General features: G+C 38.7%; 1 protein-coding gene across 2 annotated transcripts in view; it reads left to right on the top strand.

Annotated features, from left to right (window-relative positions):
- The window catches only part of LOC117517857 (methyl-CpG-binding domain protein 5-like), a 67,243-nt gene that overhangs the window by 7,716 nt on the left and 35,126 nt on the right, over positions 1-24,401 (top strand). For both annotated transcript variants that reach the window (XM_034179005.1, XM_034178999.1), the window contains exons 2-3: positions 18,805-19,399; positions 23,979-24,081. In XM_034179005.1, the coding sequence (XP_034034896.1) occupies positions 19,287-19,399; positions 23,979-24,081 (216 nt within the window). In that variant the 5' untranslated portion in view covers positions 18,805-19,286. The remainder of the gene's footprint in view (positions 1-18,804; positions 19,400-23,978; positions 24,082-24,401) is intronic.

Raw genomic sequence — 24,401 nt, 5'->3', positions numbered from 1 at the left:
CAATGCAATGCAACTAACTGTACCTTAGCTAAAGTGACATGAAATATACAATGACAGGGCTAAAATTCTCCTCTATTATCCGTGCGTACAATGGGCAACTCAGCTAGTTGTTTTATAAGGGAAAGACGCCCACCCCTCATATAGTTGGTATAAATTTTCTCTGCGGTATGGAATTCTTCTTTTATATCACACTATAGGGCTAAACTTTGACTTGGTGGACATGTTATTCATTTAATGTTAAAATATAAAAGGAAACGGCTTTTTTAAATAATAAAATAGTTACTCTTTAAAGAGCCTTTGTTTTATGGAGAAGAGTAGCACCAAGTGTGAGTTTGCAGAGGCCACAGGTATGCTGGACTCTCAGGACATTTAACCAGAAGAAGATCTCCCCTGCAGCTTTGACCTCTTGGTGGAGTTTTTGGAGACACTTAGCTCACATTTTGAAGAGCAGAGACTTCCTTCTAGACTTCATGTTTTGTTGTTCATCTCTATCACTGGAAGTTTTGAAGTGCATCTCTATTTGCACGGTTCTCTGCACAGCAAATGATGAAATGTTCTTTAGGTGAAGAAATATATTTCTCGAAATGTAAAGAAACACAAAACAATGCTGTGCTCTTTTCTGTAAGGTCTGATTACTTGATAATTAAAAAACTAAAACTAAGTTATGTAATGTTAAGGCTGTTCTTGTAGTCAGAGCAATAACAATTAAAAAAAAAACTATTGTTGATTTATTTGGTAAAAGTAGACCAAACGATATACAAATGTAAAACATTCACTCAGCTCGACTGAGCGATTGATTCAGCATACTGCAGCCACAGGCTAAGCTAATATTAGCTGATAAATCTTCAGCATTCAGCGGTGCACTAATGTCACGTTTTATTTTCATATTACTCACGCACACTTGCAGAAGATCCCTTTCTCAAATTGGATATCTGTATATGTCCAAAGGTGAAGAATTTCAGACTGGGCGTGTCTGCTTGATCACGCTGGCTGCTGTCTCTCTCTAATCTGGTGCTGCGGGTCTCTGGCCGGGCCATGCTTCAGCTCTGCCCAGCCTAATTCTGAACAGTTGAACAGTCACTGAAAGAAAAGCTTCTCCGAGCAGGGTAATGTTTGTCAATCTTTTTTTTTTTTTTTGCTTTTTGCTGCTAATCTTGTGGTTATGACTCACAAACTGTTTCCCTTTTTATTTCATTTCTATTTCGGGAGCACGAGTCTTGAAAAACACAGCACGCCGCACGCGATCTGACAGGCCCTTGACTGGTACAGCAGGCTTCGATGTCATCAGCCTGCACCAGCCAGTTGCCTCCTTTAAATGTGAGCGCTTATGCTGCTTTGATTTACAATAGCAGGGAAAAAAACCGCACATGTAGAAGAGAAGCTCGTCAAAAACACCACTGGAACGTCCATTTTCTGGGCATGGTTCTGATTTCAGGAAACAATGGGCACTCGGGCTGTCACGGATCACAAAAGCCACTGAGGATGCCTATATTGTCTGATGAAAAGGTAGCAATAATCATTTTATTTCTAATCCTTCCTAGATAAATACATTTTTCCTACCCACTGATCCTGGCAAGAATCAGTTGGAATACTCCTTATTTTTTTGGAGTTGTTTACTGTTGGCCACCTCGGCTGTGCCCGCGCTTCGAGTGCGACGTTTGGTTCAGTGGGCTCACATCTGCATTGACAAGGAACACTTAACTTGAATTTTTTGCGCTGAGCCTGTTTGTAGCGGAGCTCAGGGCTGTAACAGGGTATATATAGCAGGAGTTGTAGGCTGTCCACAAGGCAGCGGCTTTTTTTTTTTAATTCAGACTGATTTTTTTTTTTTTTTTTTTTTTTCTCATTGCAACTGCTTGAAAATTAATGCAGTTATCACATTAAGAGCTAATTTTATTTTCTGGGGCCTCTAGAAGGGTCAGTTACTCGAGTGGCAAAATGGCAATGCCCCAATGACTGCCCACTTTAATTTTCATTGGTGTCAATATGTGATGGGAGGAGTTCCGGAAATTTGCATATTTTTGGCGGGCAGTCGGGAGCGCTGCCTGTTGGGGCATTTGCTGAAATGACATTTTTGAGGCATTTCCGGACTGTGCTCTCAACATCCCAAGCTAGTTTATGAATCCATTAGTAAGGCCAATACAATGCCACTTGAAATTAATGTGGGATAATAAAAGTGCTCGAGTATAGGTGGCACTCAAGTCATGGAAATTTGGTGTTTTGGAGGGTTGTTTATCTCTAGGAGCCCTCATCAGATTTGAATGAAATCTTTTCAGACAGGCACCCCTGTATGTCTGTTAACTGGGCAGCATAGTGTCTTAGTGGTTAGCACTGTTGCCTCACAGCAAGAAGGTCATGGGTTCAATTTCCTCCTGTGGCCTTTCTGTGTGGAGTTTGCATGTTCTCCCTGTGTTTGCATGGGTGCTCTGTTTTCCTCCCGCATTTAAAGACATGGAGGTTAGGTGAATTGGAAACTTTGTAATTGTCCAGGTCTCCCTTGCAAAAGAGATCTCGATCTCTGGGACTAACCTGGTTATATAAAGGTTTAATTTAAAAAGCTGGCATCAAGATTATAGTGCGGTTCAGCTATATAAATACTTTTCTGACCATTTTTCTGCAGGAATTATGAGGATGAAAATAATTGCCAGTTTGTGATTGTAGATTTGTTTGTGTTGTCAGAGATACATGTGACCATAGTTCTTGGTATGGACTGTATTTTTTTACTGGAAAGTTAGTATGATGTTAAACCAAATCTGTAACAGAACAAGGATAACAAAAGCAAGGATAAGTAAATTATTTAGGTAATGTACAAGGTCTGTGAGAAAAGTAACAGACCTTTTTATTTTTTTCAAAAAGTATATGGATTTGATTCATATGTTTTTACGTCAACCAAGCTTGAACCTTCGTGCGCATGCGTGAGTTTTTCCACGCCTGTCGGTTGCGTCATTTGCCTGTGGGCAGGCTTTGAATGAGCACTGGTCCACCCCTCTCGTCGTTGTTTCATTGCGAGTAAATGGCGGAATGATTTGGGCTTTTTTTCCATCAGAATTTTTTCAGAAACTGTTAGACAGGCAGCTGGAAACCATTCGAAAAATTTATCTGGCTTTCGGTGAAAATTTTACAGGCATCACAGAGAATGAGTGTTACTACAGCTTTAAGGACGGCCCACAATGGCGCACGGCGCGCCGCGCTCCGAGCCGCCATCGAGAGGCAGAAACCACTACATCATTTCTAAATGGATGGCTGTGTGGAGCCGGGACCGTCATGTGCAATTTCTCTGGTTATCACAAGAGCTGGACATCAGCCATTTTCCGGCACATTTCACTTTTAACAAGAGATTTTGTCATGGAAAGCCGCGCGGAGGCTTGGCGCGTCACGACCGATTTGCTGATGAAGCGACACAAAGGAACACCTCCATTTCGGAGTGTCAGAGGACAAGTTGGGACATGCCTATCTCGGCTTTCAGTGCTTACCAGTCAAGTGAGTATAAGAGAAATTGTGGAGAGCTGGGCATGTCCCAACTTGTCCTCTGGCACTCCGAAACGGAGGTGTTCCTTTGTCTCGTTGTCTCATATATCACAATTTGTGTATCACTAAAATGTATTTGCTGAAATATCAATGTTTGCTGTTTACTATCCTGATTTTAGCGCAATACATGATACTATGTACTGACACTACGGTTTCCAACTGTTAGTGCACAAATGTTCACTTCAAATGAGAATTGAAAAATGATTTTTCTGTTATGAATAAAGACTAAGCTAGACTATTGTTACATACCATTTGATCCACTGACATCCTTTGGGTAGAGGATTCTCCAGGGCTGTGTACGGACACTACAGGATTTTGGTGAACAAAAGGTGTGTTCACAAAACTCACATTTTTGGGAAAACAAACAATCCAAATTCAATGATATTCAACATACTGTTAATACAACTGTAACTCCTCAATATAAATGAACAATAACCAGTTTATTTGAACATATTTTATTATTTCAAGGCCTTTACCTTTACAAGTGCTTACAAAATGAAAAATTGTAACACCACAGTTTTATCTGGGAAAAAAAAAAGTCTGAAATTAAATATTGTTCTATAATCATATAGATATGTCATCATGGTTCAGATTGGTTGCTGTGCCTTCCTGAACCTGAAAAAAGTAATTACAAAAATGAAATATAAAGTAATGCTTTATCAGTTGAATTGAATATTTTGCATGCACCAGCATAACGGTAAAATTCCCCAAATAAGAAGCACATAATTCGCTGTCACTCGAAAAGTTTTCATCCAACCTCTATCAAATTTGGAAGTTAAGGGCATCTTTTGGCAACAATGGAAATGACAACAAACTCCATACTTTTGAACGGACAGTTTATTGTAGATTGGGCTATAACATCAACACTTGCAGGTTGGTCAACTTGATTGTGATTCAGCCGTTACATTATAATGACTAGAAAAGAGTTAGATGAGAGTTTTTATTTATATATACGCAGTGGTGGGCACAGTTCCACTAACCGCTAATTATCGAGGCTAATGTTTTCATTATCGGATTAGCATTTTGATCATGGTTTATCGGTAGACCAATTATCTTCCGATAAATTTTGGCCCGATAATTTTTAGCTCGCTAACATGTTTTTGCAGGTGTTGTGAATAAAGCTTAACAATTAAACATTTGTTAACCCTGATATCAGTGATTTTAGTGTTTATCTGTTAAATGTTTTGTAGCAGATAAACAGCTCTATTCTCTGTAAACAGAGGAGAGCTGGTTTAAGGAGAAACCGCTCTATCCTCTGCAGTCAGAGGAGACCTGATCACAAGATAATTGGTCTTGACACCATACTTACCTTTTAAACTGACCTGTTATGGTCTTCTGAAACAGTTGATAGGTGTATTTTATAACTTTATAACTTTAAAACGGGAGCAGTGCTAATGTGTTAGCATGTCTATGGCATTTTCAATGTAAAAGTTAGCATTAGTCAAATGCATTACAAATTGTAATATTCATTTATTTCTGTTTATGCATTGTAATCATAACATAATCAAAAGTAAAACAACAGACAACATAAAGTTTGTTCAAAAAGGAGTGGGAAGAAGTCTAAACTTATTGAATAATAATATTTTAATGTTTTTTCTTAACTATTATTATTTTAACTTGGATGTGTTTTATGTACTAATTGTGCAATAAGTATTGCTACGGTTTTAATTATTATAATTTTAATTTTTGATGTGTGCTTTTATGTACTATTTGTACAAACCTATCACGCAATAAATGTTATGTTATGAATCCCACCCCTTCCCTGCTTCCTAAAAAGTACTACTGTTAACAATCATGATAATAATAGCAGCAATAGCAATAATAATAATCATGCTACAATTCAGTTTTAGAAAAAGACAGAGATAAATATAGAAATAAATAATAATGGTTTCCTGTGAACGCCTAGTGACTTTCACACCCCCACTTCATCCCTGTATCCTGTGAAGACACATTCTTTATATTTTGTTTTAAACTGCTGAATGTTTGGATGCTGCTTTAACTCCTCACCCACATTGTTCCACAGTGTCACCCCACAAAATGAAATGCAGAATCCTTTCTTGTTTGTACGGATTTTATTCATTTTAAAGTTATTATCCCCTCTTAATTGCTAGCTCTCCTTTTGATCCCTGAACAATTTCTGTACGTTTTTTGGTAAAAGGGTATTTTTTGCTTTGTACAAGATCTGTGCTGTTTGGAATTTTGCTATGTCTGTTAATTTTAATATTGTTGTCTTTAAAAAGAGTGAGTATGGTCTTGATAGCTGACATTATGAAGAACCTGTATTGCCCTTATTTGAAGAATAGTCAATGATTTTATTAAACTCCTATAGTTATTGTCCCAGATCTCCACACAGTAATTGAATCCGGTAAGACAGTGTAGGATCAAATCAATTTTATTTATATAGCGCCAAATCACAACAAACAGTTGCCCCAAGGCGCCTTATATTGTAAGGCAAGGCCATACAATAATTACGGAAAAACCCCAACGGTCAAAACGAAAATTTTATGGTCAACAGTATCAAAAGCAGCACTGAGGTCTAACAGAACAAGCACAGAGATGAGTCCACTGTCTGAGGCCATAAGAAGATCATTTGTAAACTTCACTAATGCTGTTTCTGTACTATGATGAATTCTAAAACCTGACTGAAACTCTTCAAATAGACCATTCCTCTGCAGATGATCAGTTAGCTGTTTTAGAACTACCCTTTCAAGAATTTTTGAGAGAAAAGGAAGGTTGGAGATTGGCCTATAATTAGCTAAGATAGCTGGGTCAAGTGATGGCTTTTTAAGTAATGGTTTAATTACTGCTACCTTAAAAGCCTGTGGTACATAGCCAACTAATAAAGATAGATTGATCATATATAAGATCAAAGCATTAATTAATGGTAGGGCTTCCTTGTGCAGCCTGGTAGGAATGGGGTCTAATAAACATGTTGATGGTTTGGAGGAAGTAACTAATGAAAATAACTCAGACAGAACAATCGGAGAGAAAGAGTCTAACCAAATACCGGCATCACTGAAAGCAGCCAAAGATAACGATACATCTTTGGGATGGTTATGAGTAATTTTTTCTCTAATAGTTAAAATTTTATTAGCAAAGAAAGTCATGAAGTCATTACTAGTTAAAGGAATACTCGGCTCAATAGAGCTCTGACTCTTTGTCAGCCTGGCTACAGTGCTGAAAAGAAACCTGGGGTTGTTCTTATTTTCTTCAATTAGTGATGAGTAGTAAGATGTCCTAGCTTTACGGAGGGCTTTTTTATAGAGCAACAGACTCTTTTTCCAGGCTAAGTGAAGATCTTCTAAATTAGTGAGACGCCATTTCCTCTCCAACGTACGGGTTATCTGCTTTAAGCTGCGAGTTTGTGAGTTATACCACGGAGTCAGGCACTTCTGATTTAAAGCTCTCTTTTTCAGAGGAGCTACAGCATCCAAAGTTGTCTTCAATGAGGATGTAAAACTATTGACGAGATACTCTATCTCACTTACAGAGTTTAGGTAGCTACTCTGCACTGTGTTGGTATATGGCATTAGAGAACATAAAGAAGGAATCATATCCTTAAACCTAGTTACAGCGCTTTCTGAAAGACTTCTAGTGTAATGAAACTTATTCCCCAATGCTGGGTAGTCCATCAGAGTAAATGTAAATGTTATTAAGAAATGATCAGACAGAAGGGAGTTTTCAGGGAATACTGTTAAGTCTTCAATTTCCATACCATAAGTCAGAACAAGATCTAAGATATGATTAAAGTGGTGGGTGGACTCATTTACATTTTGAGCAAAGCCAATTGAGTCTAATAATAGATTAAATGCAGTGTTGAGGCTGTCATTCTCAGCATGTATGGATGTTAAAATCGCCCACTATAATTATCTTATCTGAGCTAAGCACTAAGTCAGACAAAAGGTCTGAAAATTCACAGAGAAACTCACAGTAACGACCAGGTGGACGATAGATAATAACAAATAAAACTTGTTTTTGGGACTTCCAATTTGCATGGACAAGACTAAGAGTCAAGCTTTCAAATGAATTAAAGATGTGTCTGGGTTTTTGATTAATTAATAAGCTGGAATGGAAGATTGCTGCTAATCCTCCGCCTCGGCCCGTGCTACGAGCATTCTGGCAGTTAGTGTGACTCTGGGTGTTGACTCATTTAAACTAACATATTCATCCTGCTGTAACCAGGTTTCTGTAAGGCAGAATAAATCAATATGTTGATCAATTATTATATCATTTACTAACAGGGACTTAGAAGAGAGAGACCTAATGTTTAATAGACCACATTTAACTGTTTTAGTCTGTGGTGCAGTTGAAGGTGCTATATACATTTTTTTTAATTTTTTTTTTTTATGCTTAAATAGATTTTTACTGGTTATTGGTGGTCTGGGAGCAGGCACCATCTCTATGGGGATGGGGTAATGAGGGGATGGCAGGGGGAGAGAAGCTGCAGAGAGGTGTGTAAGACTACAACTCTGCTTCCTGGTCCCAACCCTGGATAGTCACGGTTTCGAGGATTTAAGAAAATTGGCCAGATCTTACAATCTTACCAAATTTACGCTTAGCCTTAGCCAGCAGTTTCAAATTTCTTTCAGTGTCGCCTGCTCTGGCCCCCGGAAGACAATTGACTATGGTTGCTGGTGTCGCTAACTTCACATTTCTCAAAACAGAGTCGCCAATAACCAGAGTTTGATCCTCGGCGGGTGTGTCGCCGAGTGGGGAAAAAATGGTTAGAAATGTGAACGGGTTGGCGGTGTACTCGGGTCTTCTGTTTAGGGCTATGCTTCCTCCTCACAGTCACCCAGTCGGCCTGCTTTCCCGGCTGCTCGGGATCTGCTGGAAGGGAACTAACGGCAGCTAAGCTACCTTGGTCCGCACCGACTACAGGGGCCTGGCTAGCTGTAGAATTTTCCACGGTGCGGAGCCAAGTCTCCAATTCGCCCAGCCTGGCCTCCAAAGCTACGAATAAGCTACACTTATTACAAGTACCATTACTGCTAAAGGAGGCCGAGGAATAACTAAACATTTCACACCCAGAGCAGAAAAGTGCGGGAGAGACAGGAGAAGCCGCCATGCTAAATCGGCTAAGAACTAGTAGCTGCGCTAAGCTAGCGGATTCCTAAAAACACACAAAGTGAATAATGTGTAAATAATTTAGAGGCGATTCAGCAGAGGGAGTGCTTTAGTTAAGGCACGTGAAGATTACACTGTGAAACAAATCGTTATCTAGTTAACTAGATCAATCTAACTGCGCAGATTAAACAGCTAACAGATACAGCAAAACACCGCTGTGCTCCGGAACAGGAAGTGATACAATACCGCAGTGAGAGCCAACCACCAGTAGAGGTAGGATGTGGAGTGATTTATGATCCAGAACATGTTTTGCTTGGTTTAACACTGAAATGCTTCTTGATAATTTGGTTTGTATATATTTCATATGTGGTTTCCAACTTTTTTTTCTACTCCTAGTAAGGGAAAAAGAGTAGAACCCATAATCCCTTTCCAAAGTACTCACTATCGGCCGAAATTTTGCCGATAGAACGCCGATAATTTCTCATAAACAGAGCAGTTACTGAAATAATGTTTGTGTCTGCAATGTAAAATGTCCAGTAGATGGAGCTCTGACTCCGTTCAACTGAGAGCTGCTTACACCCCTGCTTAAATGTGTTCATCACCGGCCCCCGTTGTTCGCTGTCACACTGCACTGATCGGCTGACAAAAGCATACAAGTAAGTTTATAAGGATGTTGTTTGTAATAACTTTTAATAAATTTCTCCAGTTTCAGTTCAACTCAGTTTGATTAACTCAGTTTATGTAGTAATGTGTCAAATGTGCTTCATTGCGTCGGTCACGCTTTTTATTAAGTCCACGTTGTGTAGACCTTATTTCTAGTATTAAAAACTTTTGTTTACTGCTAAGAGGCTGAAACATTCAGATTCACTGGTCGTCTAAAAGGGTTCTGGGAACTGCCATTCACCATTAACCCTCTGAGGCCGACGACGGCTGGGACCAAGGTTTACTAAATTGTAAATAACTTGTAAATTGTATTTCAGCTTTTAGCTCATACCTTTTTTGTTAAGGGTCCAAAAAAGAACATTTTATTCATTTAAAAAAATAATAATAATAATATCGGCTAATAATAATAATAATTTGGGGTTTCAGCTTTTTTTTTTTTTCCCCCCACTACTTTCATCCTTTAATTTTTGACCCGGTCATTAAATTAGGCAGGTCCCGGTTCTAGATTCCCTGTAGATCGTTCGGCACCTCCTGGCTCTAACTAATCCCTTACATACATATAACAGATTTTGTCCTTTTTTTAATTTTTGCAACAGATTTTGATAATAATGGACAAAATTCACTGGTCCACCTGAATCCATTATATGCCAGGTATGTTTTTCTGTTGTGTTGACACTTGACAGAACTCTGTTTCCACAGCAGTTTTTAGATGAACTCAACCCTTTGTTTATTTCCTGCTAATTACATATTTTTTAAGGATAATTTACTGTCTTAATGTATTTAGAAATTGTTTAGGTTCTTGTTATCATATACACACTATTATTTTTAGGCTATTATCATCAATTGTATTTTATTATTCTGTTTTGTGATTTGATTTTTAAATGGTCCACAATGGAAATAAGCCTTTCCACTTTCTTGTGTCATCAGTGTATTTTTGTCATATTTACAATTGTATTATGTACTTGCATTGAACTTACTAAATAAAAGCACTCATGCTTCTCACATAGAGATGATTTACTGCTCCCTGCTCGAATCCCATGTTAGTCCAAAATGTAGTTAGGAACGTTAGCTAATATCCATAGTTTCTCCAAAAATGTTAGTCAAATCAACGTTCGTTTTGGCAGCGTTCATCCTTGACCCAAAATACATAAGCATACCAAACAGTAAATGTCAGCCTCCTTCAGTTTCTCTGTGATCGACGCTGCACGCACACAGAGCTTTTTGTCTTTTCTGCTTTCTAGCAAGCAGGTGCTTCTAATTTTAGACTAGGCCTGCACGGTTTAGGTGGTTTATCCGGTACACGGTATAATTTTGGCTGACGGTAGAGATTTCGACTCCACCAACGAATCGCAATAACGGCCATAGAGTTTTTCGATCCAGGAAAACTTCTCTGTGAAGCGCGTGTGTGTGTGAATCAGTTTGCTGCAGCGGAGAACGGCATTCTGAGATGAGGTGTAAGTAAGTTTGTGAGACCCCTGTTCTGTTGCTGATGTTTGGAAAGCCATTGTTTATTTATTTCTGCCGATGCACTGGGGACGGTGGAGGCTCTGTTGTGACCTGAATCAAACATATGAGAAAACGTCACATTTAATAACAAGAGCAGAAAGACAAAATCAGCCAGGTAATGTCAGTTTGCCCAGACTGACTTCAAATATGAGTAAATTAAGTATATTTTCTAAAATGTTTTGTGTTAAGTTTTGTAAATGAGGAAGTGACTGTCCTGAAAGCGCTTCATGTATTCAGAGTGCATGTGCCATCTAGTGTTCAAAAGATGAACCTTCATCCGCTTACCATAAATTTATTTAATTCTTTCACCAAAACATCAAATCTAGGCTTGCATCTTAGATGTACTTTCCGGCAAATTGTACCAGTAGTTTTGCGATATGCACAATAAATGTTTTCAAAATGACATATCTGTTTTTAATTTTTTGTTGTCATTTTTATTTCTTTATTTTGATCACTTTACCTTTGCTAAGGGACCCATTCAGAAACACATTATAATTTTTACACTTAGGTTATATCGCGGTATATACTGTTCCCGGGAAGGGATTCAATTTATACCACGATATGAATTTTAGGTCATATTGTGCAGCCCTGTTTTAAACACAAACAGACGGTGGCGGGAGACATCAAGCACATTACAGTTCTCACTCATGGTAATGGCAACTAAACTAACTAACTAAACTGACTAAACCAATTGAACTACAAAAACACAATGAATCAATAATGTTAACAACACTGTTAAACTAACATAAACCACATTTAAAACCCCAAATTCCCATGATACATTGCAGCACAATATCCATCATTTACTGGTTAGTTAAAATTGGTAATTTCTCAAATATTTGTCCTATCAACTTTCCACAGAGGCTACTTGGCTATTATTATTATTATTATTATTATTATTATTATTATTATTATTATAATACAACCCCAATTCCAATGAAGTTGGGATGTTGTGTAAAATGGAAATAAAAACAGAATACAATGATTTACAAATCCTTTTTAACCTATATTCAATTGAATACACCACAAAGACAAGATATTTAATGTTCAAACTGATAAACTATTGTTTTTGTGCAAATATTTGCTCATTTTGAAATGGAAAGTTTTTTGCTCATTTTGAAAGTGTGTGTGTGTGTGTGTGTGTGTATATATATATATATATATATATATATATATATATATATATATATATAATATAAAAACAAATCTGTCCTATACTCATAAACCAGCCCTCATGAGATAGAAGAAAAAATAGGGGTGATAAATCATGCACTTGTCCTATCAATTTTACTGCCCTGGACATTGTGGCAATAAAAGTTGGGCCCATTTGACCAGTTATGGACCTTGATTAACAAATCTACACTTCATCAGTTTCCTGAGCGGGTGCCTGCATTCTGAAATCAACCCTTTTTACATTTTTAGGAGGAATTTTGTGAAACGTAGTACAAGTCCTTTTTAAAGGTTTGTAATATGCATATTTGAATATTGCACAAGATAGACACATTTTGGCAGCGTTGTGGCCCTTGATTAACAAACCTAGACACTGCCATCTTCATGAGTTGGTGTCTGCATTCTGAAATCAACTATCACTTACCTTGAAATGTTATCAGAATGTACCAAACCAGCATTTGTCAGCAGGGATCTTGTGCTCTCAGAGCGCTCTTGTTACATTTTGACTTACACTGATAACCGACAAACTCCAGTGAAAACATTACCTCCTCGGTGGAGTTAAAGAAACAAAGGTTGCTTATTGTGGTGACTGTGTAATCATCCAGATTTTAAAATATCGGCCTATTTGTCATTTATAAGCTGTAAATGAGTGAACTTTAAATTGAATCAGAGGATGGGAAAAATCTTGATGCCCATATTCACATTTATGCTCTGTTGTGTTTTTCACTAATCCATGCGTGCTCAGCAATTATGATGATTTCTGTTGAAATAGAGCAGCCATATTGCGAGTTTAAGTGGCTTTGGTACATGTGTAGTTGGCCTGGTTACTATTTAAAAAAAAAAAAAAAAAAGGTGCATGTCAAATTCAACCCAACACGGGGCCGTCACTGCCTCTCACTTACATTTCTGCTTCCTGATCTGTCACCTTTTACATTGGTCTTTTTGCTTTGAGCTAGTGCTCAATCTGAAAAGGCCAAAACCCTGATCCTTTAAAAGATCAGCCTGCAGTAAAAGGTTACTGATTAGCAGGAAGTATGTGAAGTTTGGCTACAGCAGGTATTGAAATTCAGCAAATGTAGTAAAGTGAGCAGTCACATTGGAAGGCTTATGATATGGATCTATGTGGTTGAATTAGAAATGTCAAGGAAGACTCATTCAGCTTGAAGGTATTCCAATTTTGAAACAAACTGTTGTTTTAGTGTATTCCAGAATTTCTTGTGCATGACATTCTGTCTTTTGTAAATCATCCAGTGCATTTCTGTTATAACGGTCAAGAAAATGGTGGAACATAAACTAAAAGCTTGAAAACGTGAAATTTGAAATGTGAAGTTCTTACTGCATTTATAGGATGTGACGCTCTGGTGCTGAGTGTTGCCAGTACTCTTTTCCAGCTAAATGGCTAACGTTTGTCTACTGGCTGGTTTTCACTGGTTCGGCTATTTCCCTTGCTGTAGTGATGGTGTCGCGGTTTGGTCTCAGCAGCTCTCAGAACAGTTATGAGTCAGAGGAAGAGAGGAAGGGAGGCAACGCTCTGAATTCATCCTCACCTGACAGACTTTTCTGTTGGTATCTGAAGAGATTTGGGGGTGGAGGGGGTGGTGCATTACTGGATAAAACATTGTTATTGAATTATACTTGGTTGTTCTTGCTACATGACAAATAGGTTGAATGATGAATGGATGTTTAAAATGTTCAGTACCTGATGAATCATGGAATCATGAAAATTTTATTTTCTTATTCCTAAGTCCCTTCGACTTCTTCCTTGTTTCGCCCTCGGTCACCTCTGCATGTTGATTTGGCACAAGTCTTACATTGGATGCCCTTCCTGTTGCAACTCAACATTACATGGAGAATAGGCAGGGGTGGCCTTGAACTGGGAACCTGCGCTGGTAACAAGCACACTTAACTGCTTGAACACCACCCCTGCTTATTATTGTTTTATTATACTTTCTCTGCCAGAGTGGCCAAATGTTTTGTTTTGTTTGTTTTGTTTGTGGTTCATTGAATGAACTGAATTTCATAAAATTTGAGTTTCACTGAGATGAACCAGTAGCTCTGGTGTAATGATGGTTGGTATACTGGTTCTGAATTGGCATTTGGTTCATAATTTCTAAATGCCATCAAATGGTTCAGCATTGGTGAGTTGATTTAGGCACTTGTTTAAGCCCCAATTTCACTCTTCCAGTGCTGCACATCTGCTTTTGTTTTGGCCAGTGCAAAGAAGACAATTCCAGGCACTCATATGACACAGGGTTGGAAAAGCATCGGGTTGAGAACTGGGGAACATCTCATTTCAGTGACAAATCCGCCATCAATATACAACCCCAATTCCAATGAAGTTAAGATGTTGTGTAAAATGTAAATTAAAAACAAAATACAATGATTTGCAAATTATCTTCAACCTATATTCAATTAAATACACCACAAAGACAAGATATTTAATGTTCAAACTGATAAACTTTATTGTATTTGTGCAAATATTTGCTCATTTTGAAATGGATGCCTTCAACATGTTTCAAAAAAGCTGGGACAGTGGTATGTTTACCACTGTGTTACATCACCTTTCCTTCTAACAACAGTCAATAAGCGTTTGGGAACTGAGGAGGGAGGTGATGGTCTAGTGGTTAAGGTGTTGGGCTTGAGACCAGAAGATCCTTGGTTCAAATCCCCACCTGACTGGAACATCACTAAGGGCCCTTGGGCAAGGTCCTTAATCCCCCCGGTGTGTAGTGAGCACCTTGTATGACAGCAGCATCGGGGTGAATGTAAGGCATAATTGTAAAGCGCTTTGAGCGTCTGATGCAGATGGAAAAGCGCTATATAAATGCAGTCCATTTACCATTTATGAGGAAACTAATTGTTGAAGCTTTGTAGGTGGTAGGGATGTGAATCGTACAACAACTCATGATTCAATTCGATTCCGATTCTTGGGGTGACTATTCGATTCAAAGAGCTCTGAGAAATAGTTATATTACTTAAAAATGTTTATGTTTAAGAAAATGCAGCTTTGCAAGGTTAATCAAGTGATTCTAGATGTAAATTTACTTATCTGCTTTGCTCGTTCAGAGTTGGCTGGCAGTTTAGCAAAGCGCTGGTCAGTAGTCGGCAGAAACCGCTGCTCCACTTCTTTTAGCTCTGGGTGTTGGCGTAGCATGTCGGCTTGCGGATTTGAAGTGTTTCCGAAGTACTTGACTTTCATTTTGCAGATTTTGCACACTGCATAAGTCATGTCAAGCTCCTTCTTACGCAGCAAATAATAAAATCCAAAATGCGCCCAAACATTTGCCTTCAGCAAAGACGGTGCTGGCTGAATTAGCTCTTTGTCCTCCATGCTAAGCTGCAGCCACTGAACTTTGCAGCCCCCCCCCCCCCCCCCCCCCCTCGCGGGGATCTGTAGCACGGAAGCCGTTGCCTGACAGACAGCACACACAGCGAGTAAGCAAGAAAATGTTTAAAAAAAAATGCTTCTTAAAAATCGATTCTTGGACATTTTGGATTCAGAATCATAATAAATAAGAATTGTGATTCGGACATGAATCGATTTTTTTCCGACACTTCTAGTAGGTGGAATTCTTTCTCAATCTTGCTTGATGTACGACTTCAGTTGTTCAACAGTCCGGGGTCTCAGTTGTCATATTTTGCGCTTCATAATGCGCCACACATTTTCATTGGGCGACAGGTCTGGACTGCAGGCAGGCCAGTCTAGTACCCGCACTCTTTTACTATGAAGCCACGCTGTTGTAACGTGCAGAATGTGGCTTGGCGTTGTCTTGCTGAAATAAGCAGGGACGTCCCTGAAAAAGACATTGCTTGGATGGCAGCATGTGTTGCTCCAAAACCTGGATGTACCTTTCAGCATTGATGGTGCCATCACAGATGTGCAAGTTGCCCATGCCATGGGCACTAACACAACCCCATACCATCACAGATGCTGGCTTTTGAACTTTGTGCTGGTAACAATCTGGATGGTCTTTTTCCTTTTTTGTCTGGAGGATACAACGTCCATGATTTCCGAAAACAATGTGAAATGTGGACTCATCAGACCACAGCACACTTTTCCACTTTGTGTCTGTCCATTTCAAATGAGCTCGGGTCCAGAGAAGGCGGTGGCGTTTCTGGATGTTGTTGATGTTTGGCTTTTGCTTTGCATGGTAGAGTTTTAACTTGCACTTGTAGATGTAGCAATGAACTGTGTTAACTGACAATGGTTTTCTCAAGTGTTCCTGAGCCCACACTGTAAGATCCTTTACACAATAATGTTGGTTTTAAATGCAGTGCCACCTGAGGGAACGAAGGTCACGGGCATTCAGTGTTGGTTTTCGGCCTTACGTGTAGAAAGTTCTCCAGATTCTCTGAATCTTCTGATTATATTATGGACTGCAGATGATGGAATCCCTAAATTCCTTGCAGTTTAACATTGAGAAACATTGTTCTTAAACTGTTGGACTATTTTTTTTTTTCATGCAGTTGTTCACAAAGTGGTGATCCTCACCCCATCTTTGCTTCTGAATGGCTGAGCCTTTTGGGATGCACCTTTTATACCCAGTCATGACACTCACCTGTTTCCAATTAACCTGTTCACCCGTGGAATGTTCCAAACAGGTGTTCTTTGAGCATTCATCAACCTTCCCATTCTTTTGTCCCAGCTTTTTTGAAACGTGTTGCAGGCATCCATTTCAAAATGAGCAAATATTTGCACAAACACAAAGTTTATCAGTTTGAACATTAAATATCTTGTCTTTGTGGTGTATTCAGTTGAATATAGGTTGAAGAGGATTTGCAAATCATTGTATTCTGTTTTTATTTACATTTTACACAATGTCCCAACTTCACTGGAATTGGGGCTGTAATCACTGACTCACTAATTGCAATCCATTTTAACCCTCTGGGGCCGATGTTGTCGTATACGACAGCTAAGAGAAGCTTTACTAAATTGTACATAACTTTTGAACAATATGAGATAGAAACCTACTCTTTTTTTGCTGAAAAGTTCGTCCATCTTTGTACTCCTCATAGAAGCTGTGTGATAACGTGCGCAATGTGAGTGTTCAATCGGAATTGGTTCACCATCACATTGTTTTCCAAAGTCCAATCGTAGGACAGATTCACCTCACGTGAAAAGCCAAAGATCGTTTTCAGGAGTGATATGTTACTAGTTGGCCTGTTTGAATAGCTCCCTGGGTGCTACAATAAGTACATACTAGTAGTACATTCTCAGTGCGCCCTGTGCCATTATGCACAGGATCAGTGAAAGCAGGAGCACACGGAGAGCCTCTGATGACAATCTCACGTGCTCAAACAGAGTGTGTTTACCATATCAATGGACAACAAAACGCATAGACCATTTTGTATATATTGTTCAAAATGTGCATTTGTGTTTTATTGTTTGAACCTTTTTGTTGTACAGTCTTTCACACAACACCTCAAATTACTTTTATAAAGTGTCAAAACAGTTGTTTATTATAGTTTGCTGTGTGTTTTTAATAAATGTGTGTGGAAAATTATTTTTTGTTTTATTTTTTCCTTGCCTGTTTTTGATTGAAACCTTTATTGCACTTATAAAACACAACAAAAACATATATTCTGAAAGCACAGGTTGTCCTGAAAAAAAAAAGACGTAAAACTTGATTGTGGGACGCAGGGAGAGCTGTTAACAGCGATCATAAAACATTAATGCCAGGCGACTGAACTGTCCAAAAAATGCCCTCGGACACCAGAGAGTTAATGAAACTCAATGAATAATGAAACTTTTTCCCTCTCCTGGACGATATTTGCAACCATCTGTGATCAGATTAATAAATGGAATAGTTTTGACTGTTGCATGCTTGGCCTCCAAAGTAAAGATCAAACAAGGTCACTGTCCAGTGGATTCTATATGTTGCCTCATAAGGTGATAGCTTAGCATGACTGACAGTGCAGACTATTGCTTTTTACAACCCCTTTCATGCTACCAATAATTTGCATAATTTTTAGCCAAAATTTAAACAACTTAATTTTTGATCTGTGTACAAGCTAAAATTGACCGTTGTCACCATTTTTGCCAACATTTTTGCCACCACCAACAAAGTTGAAGGTTATGTTTGCCCCTGTTTGTTTGTGAACAGCCTGGAGCCCACAATGTTTGATGTATCGTTATGAAATTTTTACTGAAGATTCATATTCTGAAATGATTCGGTTTTCAAGGTCATAGGTCAAAGCCAGGAAAAATCTTGGAAAACTGGAAAAATCCTTTTCTTTAACATTGAATGAATTTTCATAAATACATACCTCTGTCATAAAAGATAAAATTTTGATCCAGATTACAGATTGTGTGGCCATTTAAACTTAACATTGACCCCATTTAATGTACATTTTACATGATATCTTAATCAAACATGTCCCAATCACTCTAATATTTGAACGTGAGGTGCAGACTGACACTCACTATCACCTGACAAAGGTTGATCTGGATATGATCAGGATTGTGGATTTTGTGGACATTTGAATCTAACATTGCCCATTTGTTGTACATTTCGCATTATATCTCAATCAAAAGTGCCTCAGTCACTCTTATTTTTCTGTTATGGATTTACGTACACCACAAAAATTGGATGGATGAACCAATTTTATGCCTCTTTGTCTGTCTTCCAGTTATCAGTCAAAACCAAGTGCCAAAAAGCAATGACAAATTCTGCATAGCAGAGATAACCAATATTCTGTGAAAATTACCTGAAACAGAATTCAGAAACCAAAAATTATTAAAATTGGATTAAAAGTAATCCTTGTGTTTTGTTTTATCCAGTTACTTATGGTTGCAGTTTTATACTCCTGCAAACAAAGAAAACTTTGCCAACTATCACCAACTGTTTCTTCTTTGTCCTCCCCACACAGGTATCATGGGAATACAGCTGTCCACGTTCCACTGGGAAACACTATGTTGATCACACCTTACTTGACCATCTGAGGGTCAGTGTTCTTGACAGGGGGAAAAAAAGTGAATGATAAGAAAGCTGTAATAAAGGACTGTGAAAGTGCAGCGCACGCCGACTCCTCGATCCTCGCTGTTTCAGCATCTTCTGTGTTGGATGGCTCTGAATGAGAAGGTGGAGTAATGGACGTCCATGAGCCATCCATCACTGTCACCATGAGGCAGCTCAAAGGGTAGGGTCTGCCGTGAGCTCGCCTCACCTTACCCTCCCACTCCCATCAGCTGCACCTCAGAGAGAAGCATAACCCTTCAGTTCTGCCCATCTTCTCAAACCCCCCCACCACCTCAACACCATTGGAAGACCAACATGGCGAGCATTGCGAAGACGCTGGTCGATGTCTGATATATGTACCTCTAAGGTGTCGAGCGTAAAACCAGTGGAGCAATGAATGGCGGAAAGGACTGCGAGGCAGGAGATGAGCGGCAGGCCGGCCCTGTCCAGGTCCCCATTGGCTGGCAGCGAAAGACGGAGCATGGCGGAGGCGTCATCTACATTAGGTAAACATGTCTGAGATTTATCAGTTACCACGGTTACAGTTAATTCAGCTGTTGATGAGCAAGGTACCTGTTGGGAACTTAAACTTGGTGCACAAGCCTGGGTTGGACAGCAGCATTCACTGAGCTTATATTTGCCTCGGAGTTTGACAGCTGTCTGTCCTTCACTATGCTTGCATGCAGGTGGAACACTGTTCAGTCAAGTAAAAATAACATCTGTCTCAAAAGCTAACCGGATCTTCTACCTTGACTCAAGACCTACCTCTTCATATAATTTTCCTGTCCATGCAAACCCACCCTTGTCCGTCCATCTGTTTGTCGCTGTGTCCTTTTAGTGCAACTCTTCCTAAACTGTTGTGCAAGTGCCCACTGAACACACACATAAATATCAGCAGTACATCCTTTGCAACTTATGTTGATTTTTGGAAATTAAGCTACACTTTTCAAATTGTTTATATTAATGTTTGGGAGAACTTTTTTGGCTTTCCCCATCCCAACGTTTTCCCTTCCTCACAGTGAGCAGTGATTATGGCTTTGTGTGTGTGTATATATATATATGTATATATATATATATATATATATATGTATATAGATATATATGTGTGTGTGTGTGTGTGTGTGTGTGTGTGTGTGTGTGTGTGTGTATATATATAAAAACAAGGATTTCTCAGCATCTTTGGAAAAACTGGAAGTTACTTAAACCAGTGGTTATGGTCATGTTTTGGACCCAGCTAGGTCAAGGTAACCTTTGAGCTAGCTGACTTTCTGGGAGAGAAAAAAAAAAAGAGTTGCAACTTTTTGCATCTATTAAATAAAAAGTCATTTATGCAAAATGTGTTTTATCAGTCATTTACACTTGCAGTTTCTGTCATCAAAGTCACACAGCTCTGTGCCTGTTTCTGTAGAAAGACACCCACTTTAAGCAAAAGTTACATCTGAAGTAGCTTTTTAGATTTTTGTGACTGACTGTACCAGTTCCCCATAGAATGGGGAAAATGTGGGGAAAACGGCACGTATCTGGACTTGGAGACATGTGGACTGACCCTGCCTGCCCCCTCCCGGGGAGATGATACACCAAGAAAAAGGTTTATTTCCTTCATACTTAAAAAGTGTGCATTCAGGTGCATTGTATTCAAACTCCATTGGGAGTGGGAGGTGGAGTGTTGGAGCAGTGAGTAGGGTGGCTGCAAACTTCAAAATTAGTTTAAGTTGCCGGCGCATCTTCTGGAACAGGTGTGTAATGTTATTTTTAAGGATCTTCAGACAAATTGGATGCTGTAAAACCTTGTGTTTAATTATATTAATGTATGCATTTTTGACAGGACTTTCATAGAATTTTAAAAACAAACAAAAAACATTTGTTGGGCAAGTGCAGTGGACAGGGCTGCGAAATCTCAGTTTGTGGACAGATTTCCGTTAAATGTGTTTCCATGTTGTGTTTATTTCAAAATAAAACCGCATGGTTCTACCCAGGCAACGGTGCTGCCCTGCTAAGTGTCGTCATCTTGCTATGTTTTAGCGTGAGACTAGGTGGGAATCTGACCGCGCGCAAACCCATTTTTGAGGGGAAATTTCACATAAACAACTTCAGGTCTTTATTTTATCCTGTTTACATCCAGATGACACAAACCACGACAAAATGCAAGCGTCGTTACACAATGCCCAATGATCAGAGAGCAGTATCTGCATTTTTTTTTTTTTTTTTTTTTTTTAGTCTTGGCTGTGACCACAGCCTTTGTGGACCACAGCCTTTGTGGAACCCTGCAATCTCTGGTCCATCCGGGAGGGCACACGCTAGCGCCGAGCCGTCGCAAAGGCAGAGACTGGTGCACAGCCAACTTGATCGATGCTGTCTGCCGCGGGATCGACCAGATTGGAGTCTAACAACAATGCTGCAGCCCTTGTAACAGGGAACAGGGAGGGTTTTATGAAGAAAACGGCAGAATGCAAATTAAAATTCTTCATGTACAGAGACATACTTTCATTCTTTGAGATTTTAGAGGTGGATAGTGGCGCGCATTATTTCCAGTCTAAGTTTTAAAGGAAATTTCACACCGAAATCATCATATTTCAGAGTGTTTCTGATATTGTTTGCGTAACTTTGAGGAAAATGTCCCAGCACGCACTTGAATGGAATGTAACTGTTAACGTTAAGAATGGAGCTGCAGACTAATTACAAAGTTTACATAACTGTGGTGCGTTATGATGATTTGTTTTTAAGTAATAACTCTTAATTTTGATGCAGTCATGGTAAGAGCAGCAGCAGTGTTCCACTCTAAGAAAACTTCATCCATCATGATCGCAGCCTGTTTAAAAACAGTCTGCTGGAGACTAAGCTTTGTGCACGCCTAAGTGTTGTCATTGCTATAACTGTGGAAAAATCCAATAACCACACCTGTGTGATCAGACAGCCTGAAAAACAGGGGAGAGGCAGCAGTAAAAATAATGTCCTGCTGCACAAAGAGCAGCGTCACCACATGTTAGGATTCAAAATCCAATAGACTCTGAAAAAATTGTTACGGGGTGAAGTGTGTCACTTCCTCTCTGTTCATTCTGTGTAAATCCGAGCCACCACTTTTGAATGAAACCTCACAAGCTTCTTTATCGGATGTAGTAGCGTTTGTTTCACTCCGTCTGACAGCCATCAGTGTGTTTCTGCTTTTCCTAAAATGTACGTCATATGTCAAGAAACAAGGTTTTCCAGAAATGCGGCTGTTAAGTGAGAGGGATAATTAGCAATAAAATACATCAGTGACCACTAATTATTACCACATATGCATGGATAGGCTTACAATCATGAATACTTTAATGTTGTGTTACTAACCGGGACATTAAATAATGCGTAACATGTACTTATTTGTGATTCTCTCTCTCTCTCTCTCTTTTTTTTAAGATCTGAGGATAATTTGGGGGGTTATTTTTCCATTCTTCTTGCAAGATCGAAGGCATAAGTACTTTTTAGTCAGTGTAAATTGGTTTCAGTATCAAATGTAGTCATTTCTTACATTGCAAGTTCATCATTAGCATTTTGTTTTGTTTTGTTTTTTTTTGAGTAGGAAAGCTGGACCTTTTGTTTCTCTAAATTTTTTTTGGGACAATATAGAGGGGCGTCAAAATCTGAATCACAAGGACAAGGTGAGAATTTCACAACGTTAATTTCATAACGTGAAGTGAATCGGGCACCATTTTTATCCAAGGCCATCAAATATGGCCATCGGGTATTGCGAAGGCTTTGTGTCCGTCTGTCTGTGCTCGACATACGTAAGTCCAGTCCTATTACTGCCAGAGTCTTCAAATTCAGAGGGAACATTCTTTGGACACAGACCTTGAATAAGTTCAAAGATGGTCAACCTTGATATATTTTAAATTAGAGTTTAGATAGAACTTTATTGATCCCTTGGGAAGACTCTCTCGGGGAAATTGAAGTTATGAGATTAAAAAGTCACATTCTGTTCCTATTTATATGGTATGTTCTTGCGGATGTTAATGTGATGTCACTTCCTGGTGTCCTAGCCGCTAACTTTGCTTAATTTTTGGCTAAATATAACACCTCTCATATATTATGTAAAAGCCAGTGAGAAATAAACTCTTCTAAAACTGAAAATGCTGTTTTTGGAACATATCACCACTTCTGGAGTAATTTACAAGACATTTCACGGATGTCAGCGTGCACGCTAACTTCCACTCTTGTCAAAAGCTCATGTACACATACACGCATGCCCTCCTGCAGATGCTGCTACAATGTAAATATTGTTTATGATTGATTGATTCATAGAGGGGCTTTATTGAACATGTACAAGTTGTATGTAAGACAATGGGATCTTAATAATTAAACTGCAAATTATAAAGAAGACAATGCTCATACGGCCGAGGGTATTTTAGCATTATATTGAAATGTTTCAAAAAGTAATCCACAGCATAACATAGAGACTGAATTTGCTGGTTTCATGCTCAGCTGTGAATAAAAATGGATTTTGCTTGGTGACAAAATCATGGACTTGATTAACATTACAATGATTATTTTATTATTTTGAACTTACATTATTTTTTTATTTATTTATATATATTTTTGCAAATTATATGATTGAACTATTGAATCAGTTTTAAATGACAAGTGGCAAAAGACTTTCTATTGGCAATAGTTATCATGTCTTTAAGTGTATTATTTACTAAAAGCAGAAAGTGTGCAATTGTTGATTTGTTTTGTAAGACGCACTTAAAATTTGATAAATGCAGAATTAAAGTCAGTTAATGCAGACAGTCCATTTGTTGAAACGTATTACAGACACATACAAGATAGTAAATAAATTGTAATGAAATCAAGACTTGAGCCATATTTTGTTCCAGTGTAAGAGTCAAATACCATTGTGTTTTAAACCAAGAAAATCTGACCAAAGTGCTCTCAGAATGCACCAAATTGCACCATTTTTTTTTTTAAATACTTGCACAGCTGGAAAGCCACACAGGCCATCCACTCACAGAAAATGATCAGTGAAAAAATTTTCAGTTGCTTGCAGCCATGAGTGGACAAAATGAGACTAAATGTTGATGTGTAACTTGTTTGTGTTCCCCATCTGTGCAGTCCCAGTGGCTCAGTGCTGTCCAGTTTGGAGCAGGTCAAAACCTACCTGCTGACAGATGGAACCTGCAAATGTGGCCTGGAGTGTCCGCTCATTCTCCACAAGGTAGGTTGTTGTCCCTCCAAATGCAAACAAAAAATTTTGTCTGTGCATCTCTCTGACTGCCTGTTTGTCTGTAACCCCTGACCCAATATAATAATTAAAATATCCAGATTATTTAATCATTTAAGTATTACTTAATTGTAGTCTTTGATTATGCTGCAAGTTTTATAGAGAAATTTCGACATGCAATTTACTACTTTCTGCCTTGTAGTTTTTAATAGCTACCCATTTAATTAATTGTACAGAAAAAATTATGAAAATTTAAAATTATTGCAGTCTTAACATAATTCCAGCCAAACAGCCAGTGCCCGCAGGAGAAAACA

The sequence above is a fragment of the Thalassophryne amazonica genome, chromosome 1, assembly GCF_902500255.1.
Source record: "Thalassophryne amazonica chromosome 1, fThaAma1.1, whole genome shotgun sequence".
Lineage (NCBI taxonomy): Eukaryota > Metazoa > Chordata > Actinopteri > Batrachoidiformes > Batrachoididae > Thalassophryne > Thalassophryne amazonica.
The sequence above is the reverse complement of the archived record's forward strand: the minus strand, read 5'-3'. Positions and strand labels throughout refer to the sequence as shown.